Below are 14,218 nucleotides of genomic sequence, written 5' to 3'. Positions count from 1 at the left end.
TGTAGCCGTCTAAAGATGGCTGCCCCGTTTTGGCCACTCCTCCTGGGTTAGTCTAATCTAAGCCTTCCTCCTCTTTCTTTCCCCACTTACCACACGGCAAGAAAGAATGAGTGATCACATCCATTTTCATCTGGAACTCCCTAGCACCTACTTGTCCCTACTTCTTTTTATTATTAGGTAGGAAAGATTGTTTCCTTTTGGATCCCAAGACCTGAAATTGTTATCTCACACGACTTTCCACTGTTAACCAGGACTATGCCTGTTGAACAAGACACCTGCTTCTTCTCCACCTCATGGAAGCAGGTTTTGAGGCTGTCTTGGAGTGGACTCCAGATCAGTTGCATTACTATGCTTGTGTGGGCATGCGTCAGGGCAGTCAGAGAGAGAAGGGGTGGCATTAAGGAGGTTCTCCGTGGTGATTACAAGCTGAACATCCAGTGTATCTTAAAATGTCCCATCCTGGTTCTGTCCTGCAGTCCTGATACTGAAGAACACAAGTGCTTCTTCAATTTCAGTTGAAATGAGGAAAAAGTGAGAACCTCTCTCCTACTCCAGCAGAATACAGGATCTCCACAAGCCTTTAAATAGGACTTGTTTACATGTGCAGATGTGCAACATCTTGGGGCCCACTTGAAGTATGGCGACAGATCAGTTGCTCAAGACCTTGAACAAATATACCTCTTACCTGATGATTTCATATGGGCAACAGGATTTATGTATTGCCAGTCAAAAGGATGAACCACAGCGAGGCAGCCGCAGAGGCAGAAAAGCACATGCAATTTGGGTGGTACCATCTTGGGAGCTGAGCAGCAGTTTCAGCTTAGTCTCCTTCGAAGCAGATGATTAAAAGAAAAAAAAGTATGCAATGAAGAGGCCTTAAATAAGCTGACAAATGAAGAGGGGCTGAGGTACTAGTAACACTTGGAAAAAATAAAACATGTATTTTCTGTGCTGGGTTTTAGATTGGCACTAGAATGGTAAAATCCTTGGTAATGTAGGATTACCATTACCTACATTACTCGGGATTACATTGGATTGTAGAGCACCAAAATAATACTTTCGGACAGTTAGATTAAGTTTTTGGTCACTAGTTTTCTAACTTTATGACAGTATGGTCAGCTATAAAGATAGCCAACAAAATATAACAAATATAACAACCATCTATCATCATCATCATAATATCCATAGGTATGTCTAGCGCATAGTAAATAGTTCATAAATTTTGGCTATTTCCATCATTTCATTATATAGTGATTATATTTCTGCTGCTGTGGTTGTTTCGGGTGTTAATATGATGTTATATTCTTGGTAATTTCTATAATCCTACTATGATTTAAGTTTCCAAAAAGCAGAGGTCAGGTCTATTTGTTGTCCCTGTGCCTAATAGAGGGCCTGGAAGAAGTAATATTGCATAGATGCTTGTTGAATCAGTAAATGAAACGACAGAATATGAGATGTGTGGTAATAATAAATTACAATTAGGCTGTATGCTAACATCTTATCAGTGAAACCTATCTTGCATTTGTGCATCCATTTTCCCCTCTAAAATTTGGCCCTTCAACTTTTGGGGGGGATAGAAAAGGTCCAAGCCACCACCATCTCTTACCTAAAATTTGCCATCACCTCTAACAGGTCTCCCTGCTTTTGCCCTTGACCCTAAAATCTATCCCCAACACAGCAGCCAGAGTGATTGTGTCACCCTTCTGCACAAAACCCCCAAATGGTGTCATATGTTACAGGGGAGAAGCCATTCACCCAAAATAGCATATAAGGATCTACATAACCTTTACTCAACACACTCCCAATCCTTCCGCTATACCCTCTTGGACTTCTGCTGCAATCACACTTGCTCCTTGCCGTTCACCAAACATGCCAAGTACTCCACACCCACCTTCCATCCCCACCTTGAGGGCTTTGAATGTGTTCCCTTTTATGGGAATGCTCTTTGCTCTGACACCCAAATGACTGGTCCTCTCACCTCCGGGCTTTTGCTCCAGTGATACTTTCTCAGTGACACTTTCCCAGTTCAATCTATTTAAAATTGCAACCTAACCTCCTTCTTCACACCAATACATTCCCTATTTCCCTCCCTACTTTATTTTTCTCCAATATTTATCACCAACTAACATACCTTGTATGTTATTTGTTAGTTGTTTATCACCTTCCACTAAAAACTTAGTTCTGTGAGTGTAAGGATTTTTGATGGTTTTTCCCCCTGCTGTATTCCCAAGACCTAGAATAGTGCCTGGTATACAGAGGCACTCAGTAAATGCCTGCTGAGTGAATAAATCTAGCACATCTGGTTACTAATACAAACTGAGCCAAGTTTAATGATCCGGTGTCCCACTGACACTAATGAAGCACTCGTTAGTACAGCTATTTTGCGGGAAAATGTAATATAGATGTGTGGCACAGACAATGCGTGCTCCTCAACATCTATGTGCTTCCCTACATTTCTTAGCCGCCCCTGTGGTTGGGCTGGGCCCATGGGACTAATTTGAACAGAAGTGGTTTGCAACAGAGTCACTGTATCTCCTTCACGCCTACCTCTCCCTGACACAGCAAGCTTAGAAATCATGTGCTGATGCAGTGCAGTCTTGAAGTGAAAGATGCTTGGATACCTAGTCACTGAACAGAGAAGAGCCCCTGCCAATTCAAATGACCTTTCACAAATGGGAAATAAACCGTTGCTGTGTTAAACCACTGAAATTTCCAGGTGAAACTGTTATTGCCTTAATGCATCACAGCATGGCCTATCCTGATTATCAGATCTGCAGTCATTCAATCAAAGGGTATTTCTTAAGCAAATACTATATGCCCTCTCCTACGGCAACAACTGTGGTAAGTACCAGAGAATTTGACCCAATCCCTACTTTCAGAGAGTTTACAATTGTGTTTCAGAGACAAGACTAGCATATATTAATAATATAATACAGGAAGAAAGCAAATTACAGGGGCACTTTATAATTCTTAAATGATATGGTGCAAGTTCTGAGAGCAACAGGAATGTAGACAGAAAGATTTCAAAGAGATGGGGCTTTCGTGTAAGGGCAGCTCCTATTGTACAGTCTAGAAAGACCCAGATAGGCAGCTGGTAAATGTGTTGCTGGAGCTCTAAATATATATATATATTTTTTGACAGAGTCTCACTCCGTCACCCAGGCTGGAGTGCAGTAGTGTGATCTCGGCTCACTGCAACCTCTGCCTCCTGGGTTCAAGCAATTCTCCTGCCTCAGCCTCTCGAGTAGCTGGGACTACAGGCGCCCACCACCATGCCCGGCTAATTTTTGTATCTTTACTAGAGACGGGGTTTCACCATGTTGGCCAGGATGGTCTCGATCTCCTGACCTCATGATCTGCCCGCCCTGGCCTCCCAAAGTGCTGGGATTACAGGCATGAGCCACCGCGTCCGGCCAAAACTTCTTAAACTACTTGCAGAGGGACTGTATTTCCTTATTCAACATCTTTCTTTTGATCAGAAAAAAAAAGGTATATATGTGTAACTCTTTGATTATTTATAATTTTGGTTGATTTTATTTGATCTTATTTCAGTATTATATTTAATTTTATTATAAAGTTAATACATGATTTCAAAAATCCAAACATAACAGAAAAAGGTAAATTGAGTTTCTCTTCACAAATAATGACTTGCTAACAGATTTTTTTCCAGAGGTATTTCTAGACTTGAATACATGCACACTGCAGGGGCCAAGGAGGCCATGGGTGGCATTCTCCTTGGACCTCTGAAGGGTCACTGAAAATTCAACTTGTAAAAGGCAGATTATTTAATGTGTATTCACAAGGAGCCTTCAGAATGAAGACCCAAAAATACAGGGGAAACTGTCTATTTTTATGCATAGGTTCAACAAAGTATGAACAGCTGTGTAGAAATATGACTGGACAATAAGGGTAAGCTCTAATGCTAATAGACTCAGAGGGGCAACCCAGCAAGCCCTGTCTGTTCAGATTCTTCTTGGTCTCTCTGTGCAGCATTCCTTCTTCCAGGGTAAGAGGATCCTTCCCGGAATGAGGGTCTTATAAACTGCAATCAGAGTAGAGTCCTGCCTTGGACAGGTGAAAGGAAGGCAGGAAAAGGTCAGAGAGAAAGATTCTGCTTTCTGAGACCTGCTCCTGAGGCCGAAAGCACTCCAATATTATAACAAAAGACTGTAGCAAGGGCGAGGGGAGTTATGAGCCAGGAACGATATTAACACGTAATAATCACAATGACCACAGAGGCTTCTGAATATGAACACACAGGAATAATTCATAAGAAGTCTTTTAACTTTTAAAGTTCTCTTTACACAGATAAGTGCCTTTTTCTCAACCATGGGATATGAGTTAGCTAGAAATGTATTTATATTTAAGAACTAGGACCTGAAAAACCTAATGGTAACTTTAGACATTCTCTTAGTAGTAGAGAATCCAACGGGACTACACTAAAACCCTTTAGACATTCTCTTAGAACTAGAGAATCCAATGGGACTACACTAAAACCCTTGATACAGCCGTCTTCATCATCACATTGTATGAAAATCTATTACCATAACCACAATCACTGGTCAATACAAAAACACAAACTTTTTTTTTTTTTTTGGAGAGTCTCACTCTGTCACCTAGGAATGCAATAGTACCACCTCAGCTCACTGCAACCTCCGCCTTCCAGGTTCAAGTGATTCTCCTGCCTCAGCCTTCTGAGTAGCTGGGATTACAGGCACCCACCATAATGCCTGGCTAATTTTTGTATTTTTAGTAGAGACAAGGTTTCTCCATGTTGGCCAGGCTGCTCACGAACTCCTGACCTCATGAGATCCGCTCACCTCTACCTCTCAAAGTGCTGGGATTACAGGCATGAGCCACCATCATTCTAAATCAATGGGAATGTTCACTTTAAAAATCAATTTTCTTCAAATAGTAAGGCCTGAAAATAATTATCTTCAATTTGGCCCCTTGACCACTAGATAAAATATCATCCTGGCAATCAAGAAGACTTTCAGTGAGCACTCAGATAATACATTCCATTTAAATGGATTCCACCTTTCTGCCTCTCTCCTGCAGACTTCATTTCTCCCACTGAAACCACAGTTCCCTACCTGTTCTTCAGATCTCAGTTGCAGTCTCCATACACAACCATAACTGCCACAGATCCTGATTTCCCCTATTTGTCACTGTTAAATTTTCATCAGGCATCATTTCCCTTTTTGAAACAAAAGACAAACCAAAACAATAGATAAAATGTCCAATCTCAAGTTTGAAATCTCTGCGAAAAGCTGACAAATAAACCATCCAAGTAAAACCCAGTCCTGGCAAGAGATTAGGGCAGGTGGACCTTAGCTCTTGTGTTAATAGTAAAGAGTCAGAAAAGAAAATGCTCATTTGTTAAGTATCAGTACTCTCTTTCCAAATTCTTCCTGATTGACCTTTGGAATGGGAGCATGTGTCAGGTTGAATAATGCACTCCCACCCAAATGTCCATATTCTAAACCCCAGAACATGCAAATATGTTATGTTCCATGGCAAAAAAGAATTAAGATGCAGATGGAATTAATGTTAATCAGTTGACCTTAAAATAGGGAGATTATCATGGATTATCTGACCCAATGTAATCGCAAGAGTCCTTAAAAGTATAAGAGGATGGCAGAAGAAGAGGTCTGAATGATGTGATGTGAGAACTCAACCCACCATGGCTGACTTTGAAATGAAGGAAGTGGGCATGAGCTATAACATGTGGATGGCCTCTAGAATCTTGGAAAGGTAAGGAGACAGATTCTCTCTGGAGCCTCAAGAAAGCAACACAGACTAGCTGACCTCTGAAGGTTCACTGAACCTGTTATTTTAGCCTAGTAAGGCCATGTCAGACTTCTGACTTTCAGAAACATGAGATAATAAATTGCGTTGCTTTAAGTGACTAAATTTGTAGAAAATTTGTATAGCAGCAATAGAAAACTAATATGGAGCATATAAAGTAACTGAATGAGACAAAGAGCAAATAATAGCCCAATTCAGTTTCAACTAAAGTCAAAGAAAGTGGCTTAAATACCTCAAAACTGACCCATTACCAGACCAAATGATTGCTGAAGAAGATAAAATCTTCTTTGGATATTTTACAATAGGATGAAGGCTGGAGAATGTGGCTAGAACATCACTCTACAGCAGTGTCTCTCAACTAAGGCATTTTTGCCCCCCAAGAAGACACTTACTAATGTCTGGAGATATTTTTGGTTGCCACAACCAGGAGGGGGCTGCTACTGGCAGCTGGTGAGTAGCAGTCAGGGATGCCGTTAAGCATCCTGTAGTGCACAGGACAGCCCTACAACATAGAGGAATCTCAAAGTGTCAGTAATGCTGAGGTTGAGAAACCCTGGTCTAAGAAAATGCTGGGGCAACTCTATCCTTGTTTAATAAGGAAGAAATATTTATTTCATTCTAGGGAGGCAGATGCATGAGATGCAAAACCTGCAAGTAACATATAATTAGTTGCTTCTACTCACAATTTTGGAAATGGGAACTAATCTGCATCCCATGTGCAAATGTCCAAATGTTTGGTGTTCTATATGGCTTAAAGGTCATAAAAGGTAAAAGTTGTCTAAGATCAATGGGCAGCTTGCTGCTATACTGGAAGTTCCTGATCTTACTCTCAGACTCAGTCCCCCAACCTGCCTGCCTAGATAGGCCAACCTGGCACTGTGACCTCAGCTATTATATTCTCTACAGTCTTACAATGAATTTAAAGCTTCAGAAGAATGATTTTGGGGTCAGAAGAAAGATAATGGGGTTCTTATGGGGATGTGAGCCCTTGGAGAAATGCTATTATTATTATCCAAAGTCTACCAATTGCTACTCAGCCCCAGGAATCTGTTGTGCAGGTGCAAGCCACAGTGACTGGGGTGTGGAGGAGCCTGGGGCACACTGGAAATGGGATGTATAAGCAACAGGCACAGATCCTATCCCGCTAAAGGAACTCATTGTCCATATTCTCCAGGAGGATGCAGTATTAAACTGACATATATGCCCCAATATGGAGGAAAACACTAAAAGAAGCTGGAAAAATGATAATGGAGGCCATAGAGGGAAGGCATTTCTGAGAAGAGCTGTTAGCTCCCTAAAACATCCAAATGCACCAGTGCCCATCCCATAGGCAAGATTAGAAATGAAGTGCTATCCCTCAAACTTTACCCACCCACTTATCTGATGTCATATGTACACACCAAAATGAATAAAATATGGTAGAAAAATAAGATAGTGTTTATACATACAGTTACCCTTCTAAGCATTTCATATAAATGAACTCATTTAGCCCTCAGAGTTCTTTGACATACAGTTGAGATAATGAAGACAAAGAGGTTAAATAACGTGCCCAAGTTCACAAGGATAGGAAGTAGCTAAACCAGGATCTGAACCTAGACCCTGACTCTAAAGTAGGAATTCTTAAGCTCAGCACTGCTGACACTAGGGGCTGATAAGTCTTGGTTGTGGGGGATGTCCTGTGCATTGTAGGATGTTTAGCAGCATCCCTGGCCTCTACCCACTAGATGCCAATAGCACACCCCAGTTGTGGCAACTAAATATTTTGTCTCCAGACATTGCCAGATGTCCCCTGGAGTGGCGGCAGAAATCATCCTCAGCTGAAAACCATTGCTCTCAAGCTGTACATTGAACAGTTCTCCTGTAAACTCTCAGGAACAATCTAACTGGAAAATAAGCCCTGAAAGTAAATTTAAAAATACAATGGATTGGCCCAGAAAAATCTAAAGACATCTTCAGTTACATGACAAAAGTATAACATCATAGAGAAAGGGAGGCCACCCTCCCACTGCATTCTGCACCAGTTAGACCACATCTTATTGAATTGGTGGGGATTTAAGGATTTTAACAAATAAAGGTTCAGGACAAGGGACAGTAACCCAAAAATAACCAGAATGATGAGGGAACAAGGCAGCAAGTCACATGAGGAGCTGTTGAAGGAATGAGGAATGTTTGCTTTTAATGGGGAAAACCCAGGTTGCATGTGACAGCCACAGTCCTGTGCAAAGTTCCTAAACATGTTCTATGTGGGCCCAGACTGTACAGCTCCATCAACAGTAGCTTTTCAACAATTAGCATTATCTTCTTTATCAGAGGAGCAGTTAAAGTACAGGCCTGGGGCCTACCAGCAGGGGTACTGGAATATAGATTCCTGCATTAGATGAAGGTGAAAGTATAACAGACAGGTTACCCTTGATTGCCCTAAACCTGAAGTTAAAAATCAAAAGTCTACAAGGGCCAGACAGGTAATTTAAATGAATCAAACAGGTTCATGCAATAGAATAAGGACTGGTGTGAACTGTCCTTTTTCTATTTGGATGGTGCAAACTGGACCATCCAAAGAAGGCAACTACCACTCTATTCCAGTTAATTGCTTCCATGTAGGAATGGCAGCTCCATGTCACTAGATCATCTGATTATTTCCAAGAAAAACTGGAAAATTACATTTGTATGTAATATCCACTGATTTTTAAAGGAGCAACTAATTCAACATTTCAAAACATGTGTGAAACAAATAGATTTCTGGCTTCAAGGAGAGATGTAACCTCTCCCTTTAAGATACCCAAACACCCCCACTCTCCAGCCCTAAGAAAAATACGGTGGTTGATATGGCAAGAGATAAATCATACAGATCCCAGAATTACTATCACATTTTGTCTGCAATTTGAATCACCAGACTAGCCACTTCAAGCTGAAATTCAGACATACTGACCAATAAATAATTAAGGGGATCTGGCAAGTTAACATGACCTAGGGACTATTAAGTCACGAGCTGACATTGCCGCTGCCCACAATACAAATGAGGAAGGGCTTGTTTTCCTCTAAGCAGGCATATCTCCTTCTAGTAACTTGCACATCAAAGTGAGTCAGGAAAGAGAAATAGAGTTGCCTTATTTTGGCAGTTACTTGTTCTATCTCTGCGAAGAACATCGCTATCCTAGTTGGTAAACAACTTTAAAACTTTCTGACTCTCTAAAACTTAGTGATCAACGAGAGGAAATTCAAGAGCTTCCTCTGAGAGAGAATGCTTCACTAAGGGAAATAACCCTACTCAACTCTGGTCTACAGACTTCTCCAGAAATTCTGCTGCCATATAGATATTTTCAGTTATCTACAAATCTTTGCACTCACAGATATCTGCATGACCACAGCCAGGACAAAGGCAAATCTGTCCAAAATATTTTTTTCCCATTCCCAGCTTTAATTATTCTATTTTTGAATTTTTATCTGAGCATATTCAGCTTTTGAAATTAAGCCAGCTATTATTTTAGCAATAATTTCCCTGTGTTTTGTGATGACTCGTTTTTATTGGTAACTCTTAGTTAAGAGTTTCCAATTCTCTGAACAGAGAAAGATACTTTTATGTATAATAAATTAGGTTTACTGAAAAGAATATAATAAGACATCAAATTTATTAAAACAAATTTTAAAATAAATCACAGGGAATTCAAAGTAATACAATATTAGCAAATAATAATAGTAATAATGTCTTACATTATGCTTCAGGGCATATTCATTTGTTTATTAGTTTTTACAAGTGGACCAGGTATAGCAATCTCATTCCCATTTTGTAGATGGGAAATTCAAGACAGAGAAACATTAACTTCCCACTGTAACTCCAAAAAAATAGCCTACGTGCATCTACTGCTACCACCCCCCATCAGTAAACTCGCTTCTGGCCTCCTTCTGTCCCCTCTCCTTCCCCTATAATCCATTCGCCACATGGTACCCAGAGTTATCTCTTTATAATGTAAATCAATTATGTCACATCTCTACTTCAAACTCTCTTTTGGCTTCTCTCATTGTAAAGAGTAAAATCCAAATGTTTCCCTTGGCCTATGAGGATCTTCCTGACCTGGCTGCTACGCCTAAAGCTCACTCCTCCAACTCTCCTTCTCCCTCACCTAACTCCAGCCACACTGACCTTCCAACTGTGCCTCCAACACATCACACCTGTTCCCAGGAGCAGGACTTTTGTGCTTGTGGTTCCCTCTGCGGGAATGTCTGCCCATCTTCCTGAGGTTTCATCTCCAGGCCTTCTTGCAGAGAAGTCTCTCCTCACAATCCAATCCAAGAAGCTGGGCCCCTCCCATATATCCAACACACACACACACACACACACACACACGCACACACCACTATACTGCAGCACTCTGCTTGCTTTTCTTCTCACTATATGAATTCACCGTGTTCATCCCTCAGTTCTAGAATGTGAGCACTGTGAGAGCAGAGAGCGTATTTATCTTACTAACTGTGCTGTACTCAGTACTTGGCACTTAGGATCTGATCAATAAATATTTTTTGAAGTGAATGAATGAATGAATACAAGTTCTACTAGGAATCAACTAGCCCACTTAATTCAATAAGCATCTACTCTTACAATAGACTTTTTATTTCTCCTCAACTGCTAAGTTTCTTTAAAAACCAAAAACCTACATGTTTGTATGTATTAGCCTGTTTCTATTAGTGTTGAGTCACGTCCATAAAATTGAGCAAAATGACAGTGAGGGCACATAATGTGTCTAACAGGTGGCTGGCGTCATAAAGAAAGGCAGTAAGAACCCAGAATCATATTCTGGAACAACACGATGTTAGAATTAAATGTTCCCCTTCAATTTCTCTTCACTCAGTACTTTCCCTTCAATGCTTTTATTTTATGGAAATTTCTCAACATCTTGAGACGTCAGTCAGGCTTATTATCATGAATCTTGAAAAAAACTTAGGCTTAAGAGGAATAAGAGTGTAAATAATCCAATAACCACCTTCCTTTCCAGGAAATAGCCATCTTCTTGGGTATCAGGAACAGGAAGATGAAGGGGACTCCTAAACTGACCTTCCCAGGTGCTCCCACTCCAGCTGCTCAGGTACCTAGTCAGCACTTTTCTTAATGTTCTGTGCTCACAGAGCTTCCAAGAGGGTGGTAAACCGTATTCATGTGCAAAGGTGAGGGTGAGGGAATGTGTTTAGGCCCATGTATGTTCCTCACAACAAAAATGCAAAGGGCACAGAGATGCAATGGAGAGGAAAGGAGGACGCAGCTGTCCCAGGTTCTGTTTGAGGGAAAAGTCCTGCGGTGCTAAGCAAGCCCTTCCACACCTCAGAAGGGATTTCTCAACTGTAAAATGAGTGGCCGAACCAGATTCACAACACTCCTAATGCTGCAACTCCTTCAGTCTCGCTGGCTGTACAGGCAGTGACAGACTATGATGCCAGCCTTGGGTATGAAGGGCCCAGTTCAATGAAGAAAGACATTGAGACATCCACCACATGGCCAGCAGCAGCTTCTGGTACACAAATATCTGGGGAGGGGAAAGCACTTCCAGTGCCCAAGTGCAAGGAACTGAAGTAGGCCTGCTGGAAAATGCCAAGGTGGTGGGCTGTCTCACCACTTTCTGCAGGGCCAGCAGAATTCCTCTGTGAGGGAATCTGCCTGGGTGATGGAGGCTCACCAGTGCCTCGTGACCAGAAGGCCATCTGCTTCTTCTTGATCAGGCCAGTGCTTAATGCTCAGATCTCTGAATTCAATGTAAGCTCAAGGTTTGGTGCTGAGCCTCTTGGGATTGCCAACACCTCAAGGGATACATTTTCCAGCTCCTACCCTTATACCAGTCTCCCAGCTCGGCATTCTCATTTGGATCAAAGGTAATTTGTGCAAGCCTGATTTGTTAACACATCCCAAATCTGAATCCATGTGCCTTTTAAAGGTGGCAAATTGTTATTTATGAGCCATACGCACCTCTCCTCCCTCATCACCACTGCAGTAATCCCAAGAACCACAGGCATGAATAAAAGCCCGAACTTTTCGTTTTTGGTGACAGAAATTTCTCTTACAAGCTCCAGGAGATGATGAGGAAGACAGTGTTCTCTGTTTTCTGATTTTTCTTAATTTTTTAAAAATGAGCCTGTCCCTTGACTTGGTGAAACAGCTGTGATCTTATCTGGCCTGCAGGGGGATGCTCCAGGTAGGAGAAAAAGTGCTTTGTTTTGTTCCTACAGCAGCCACTCATAACTGGGCTCCAAAAGACGCAATACTCCTCAAAGGGAGAGTGAGAGAGAGGGAGAAGGGTGTGTGTGAGAGAGAGAGGAGGCAGAGTGAGAGATGTGTAGTGGGGTGTGTGTGTGTGTGTGTGTGTGAGAGAGAGAGAGAGAGAGAGAGAGAGAGATTGTCCCTGTAGGAGATCTACAGATAAGAAAACTCCGGGGCAGGCGCGGTGGCTCATGCCTGTAATCCCAGCATTTTGGGAGGCGGAGGCGGGCGAATCGGAGGCGGGCGAATCACCAGGTCAGGAGATCGAGACCATTGTGGCTAACACGGCGAAACCCCGTCTCTACTAAAAATTCAAAAAAATTAGCCGAGCGTGATAGGGCGCGCCAGTAGTCCCAGCTACTCGGGAGGCTGAGGCAGGAGAATTGCTTGAACCCGGGAGACAGAGGTTGCAGTGAGTCGATATCGCGCCTCTGCACTCCAGCCTGGCGACAAAGTGAGACTCCGCCTCAAAAAAAAAAAAAAAGAAGAAGAAGAAAGAAAGAAAAGAAAAGAAAAGAAAAGAAAAGAAAAGAAAAGAAAAGAAAAGAAGAAAACTCCGTGTGTTCCCTGCCTGTCCTGATTCTCCCCTCTAGCTCTGAGCTCTTAGGGTTGCTTCCTTTCCTTTCGGGAAAAGGTTTGGAAGAACTGGTGTCCAATACTGTCACCCTCTCCCTCTCCCCGCAAGGATCCTAGAGCTGTTTCCGAGGGCTGCAGGGACTGTGAGCCCCGGACCGGCCAGCAGAGCGGGTGCGGTTCAGCGAGCCCACCCTGGCCGGTCGCCGCTCAGGGGTCCCGGCCTCCAGCGCGGCGACCGTGCCCTTCCTCCCACTCCCGCCTCGCCCCAGGGGCCCCTCCTCACTCAGGCGCGGCGCGGAGCTGCTCTCGGGAACCGGGGTCCCTGGGCGCGTTCCACCGCGCACCAACGCGACCCAAGTGCTCCAAACCCGACTGCGTCTCGCCGCCAGCACTGCGAGCCTCCGACCAGCCGCTGTCCCCCTGGCTAAGGGCGGAGCAGCTCTGGCAGGCGGCGGGCGGGTGGGCTGCGCGCCCGCTGTGTCCTGGGTCCGCCCCGCGCGGCCTTGTGGCCTCGACCCTCTCCTCCCCTGGTGATGCTGGAGGAGGTACCGGGGAGGAGCGTGTGTGGCCCCAGCCTCCCACTAGCAGCGGCGGCTCCCGACGCGAGCGTGCTCGAGCGCACCCAGCACCCTCCCCAAGGCCGGGGCCCGCACCTGGACCTGCGGTTAACTTAGCCCGCCGCGGACAGAGCCAGGCAATGCCTGGGTGGTGCCGTGCTCACCAGCTCCTTTCCGCAGACCTGATGCCGATCAGATTTACTCCCTGCTGAATTCGCCCCACAATCAGGCCGGTTTTGCTTGTTTCACCATGTTCTCTGAATACACTGAATTACTCCCAGCATCTATAGTTGGCAATGCCCTGGGCATTTTCCGCACTCCGGTACATTGTACACTGAACACCAACTCGGCAGTTGTGTGGACCGTGCTCCAGATTAGAAGGCCTGCAGCTGTGCTGGTGTCATTTCTCCCCGGAAATGACAATGAAGGGCAATCAGGAACAGCACTTAGGTCTGAGGAGACATGGAGCTAGAAGGAGCCGTTTTACAGCTGTTTAACACAGAGTTATTTGGGGTTTAACTGAAACGCCTTCCTTCATTTTCCAATGTTTTATCTTCAATCCACTTTCTAAAAAATTAAAAACACACTCATTTAAAACTTCACTTAGAAACTTAGGGAAAGTAGTTTGAAATTTATGTGTGGTGTTATTAAAATTTTATATTTTTAAATCGTGTTTTGGTTTTTGGTGAGGTGCCAGAACTGGAGGTGAAATTTTGCTTATTTTGATTTTGAGTATTCTGCAGTAAGATGGCCTGAATTTTAGCTTGTTTCTCCCACTTATGAGTGGTGTGACCTTGGGGAAGTTCATCATCTCTGCTTCTCAGTCTCCTCATCCATAAAATCAAGAAAATCAAAATCAGTCAGTCAGAGGCAGTTTGTGAGCATGAAATGCAAATACATGTGAAATGCTTAGGACAGAGCTTGGCCTATGGAAAACATTCATTCAATATGTGTTGTCTAATATTGATAGCTTAATGAAGCAGTGACTCATTTAAACCTAACAGTAGATTTTATTTTTAATTTAAATGAAACT

The 14,218-nt window shown here is 43.1% G+C and overlaps 1 protein-coding gene across 3 annotated transcripts in view; it reads right to left on the bottom strand.

Annotated features, from left to right (window-relative positions):
* The window catches only part of PLA2G7 (phospholipase A2 group VII), a 31,002-nt gene extending 17,567 nt beyond the window's left edge, over window positions 1–13,435 (bottom strand). The window contains exon 1 of one of the 3 annotated variants that reach the window (XM_030802325.1): window positions 13,350–13,435. Coding sequence is in view for 1 of the 3 variants with exons in the window: in XM_030802323.1 (XP_030658183.1) it covers window positions 686–794 (109 nt within the window). In the remaining 2 variants the exon portion in view is untranslated. Of the gene's footprint in view, window positions 1–685; window positions 1,171–12,911; window positions 13,145–13,349 lie in introns of those variants that run through there. The other 2 variants (XM_030802324.1, XM_030802323.1) reach the window with 2 other exon arrangements.
* Between the last annotated feature and the right edge of the window lie 783 nt (window positions 13,436–14,218).

The sequence above is a fragment of the Nomascus leucogenys genome, chromosome 22a, assembly GCF_006542625.1.
Source record: "Nomascus leucogenys isolate Asia chromosome 22a, Asia_NLE_v1, whole genome shotgun sequence".
Classification (NCBI taxonomy): Eukaryota; Metazoa; Chordata; class Mammalia; order Primates; family Hylobatidae; genus Nomascus; species Nomascus leucogenys.
This window is presented reverse-complemented; position numbering and strand designations above follow the sequence as displayed.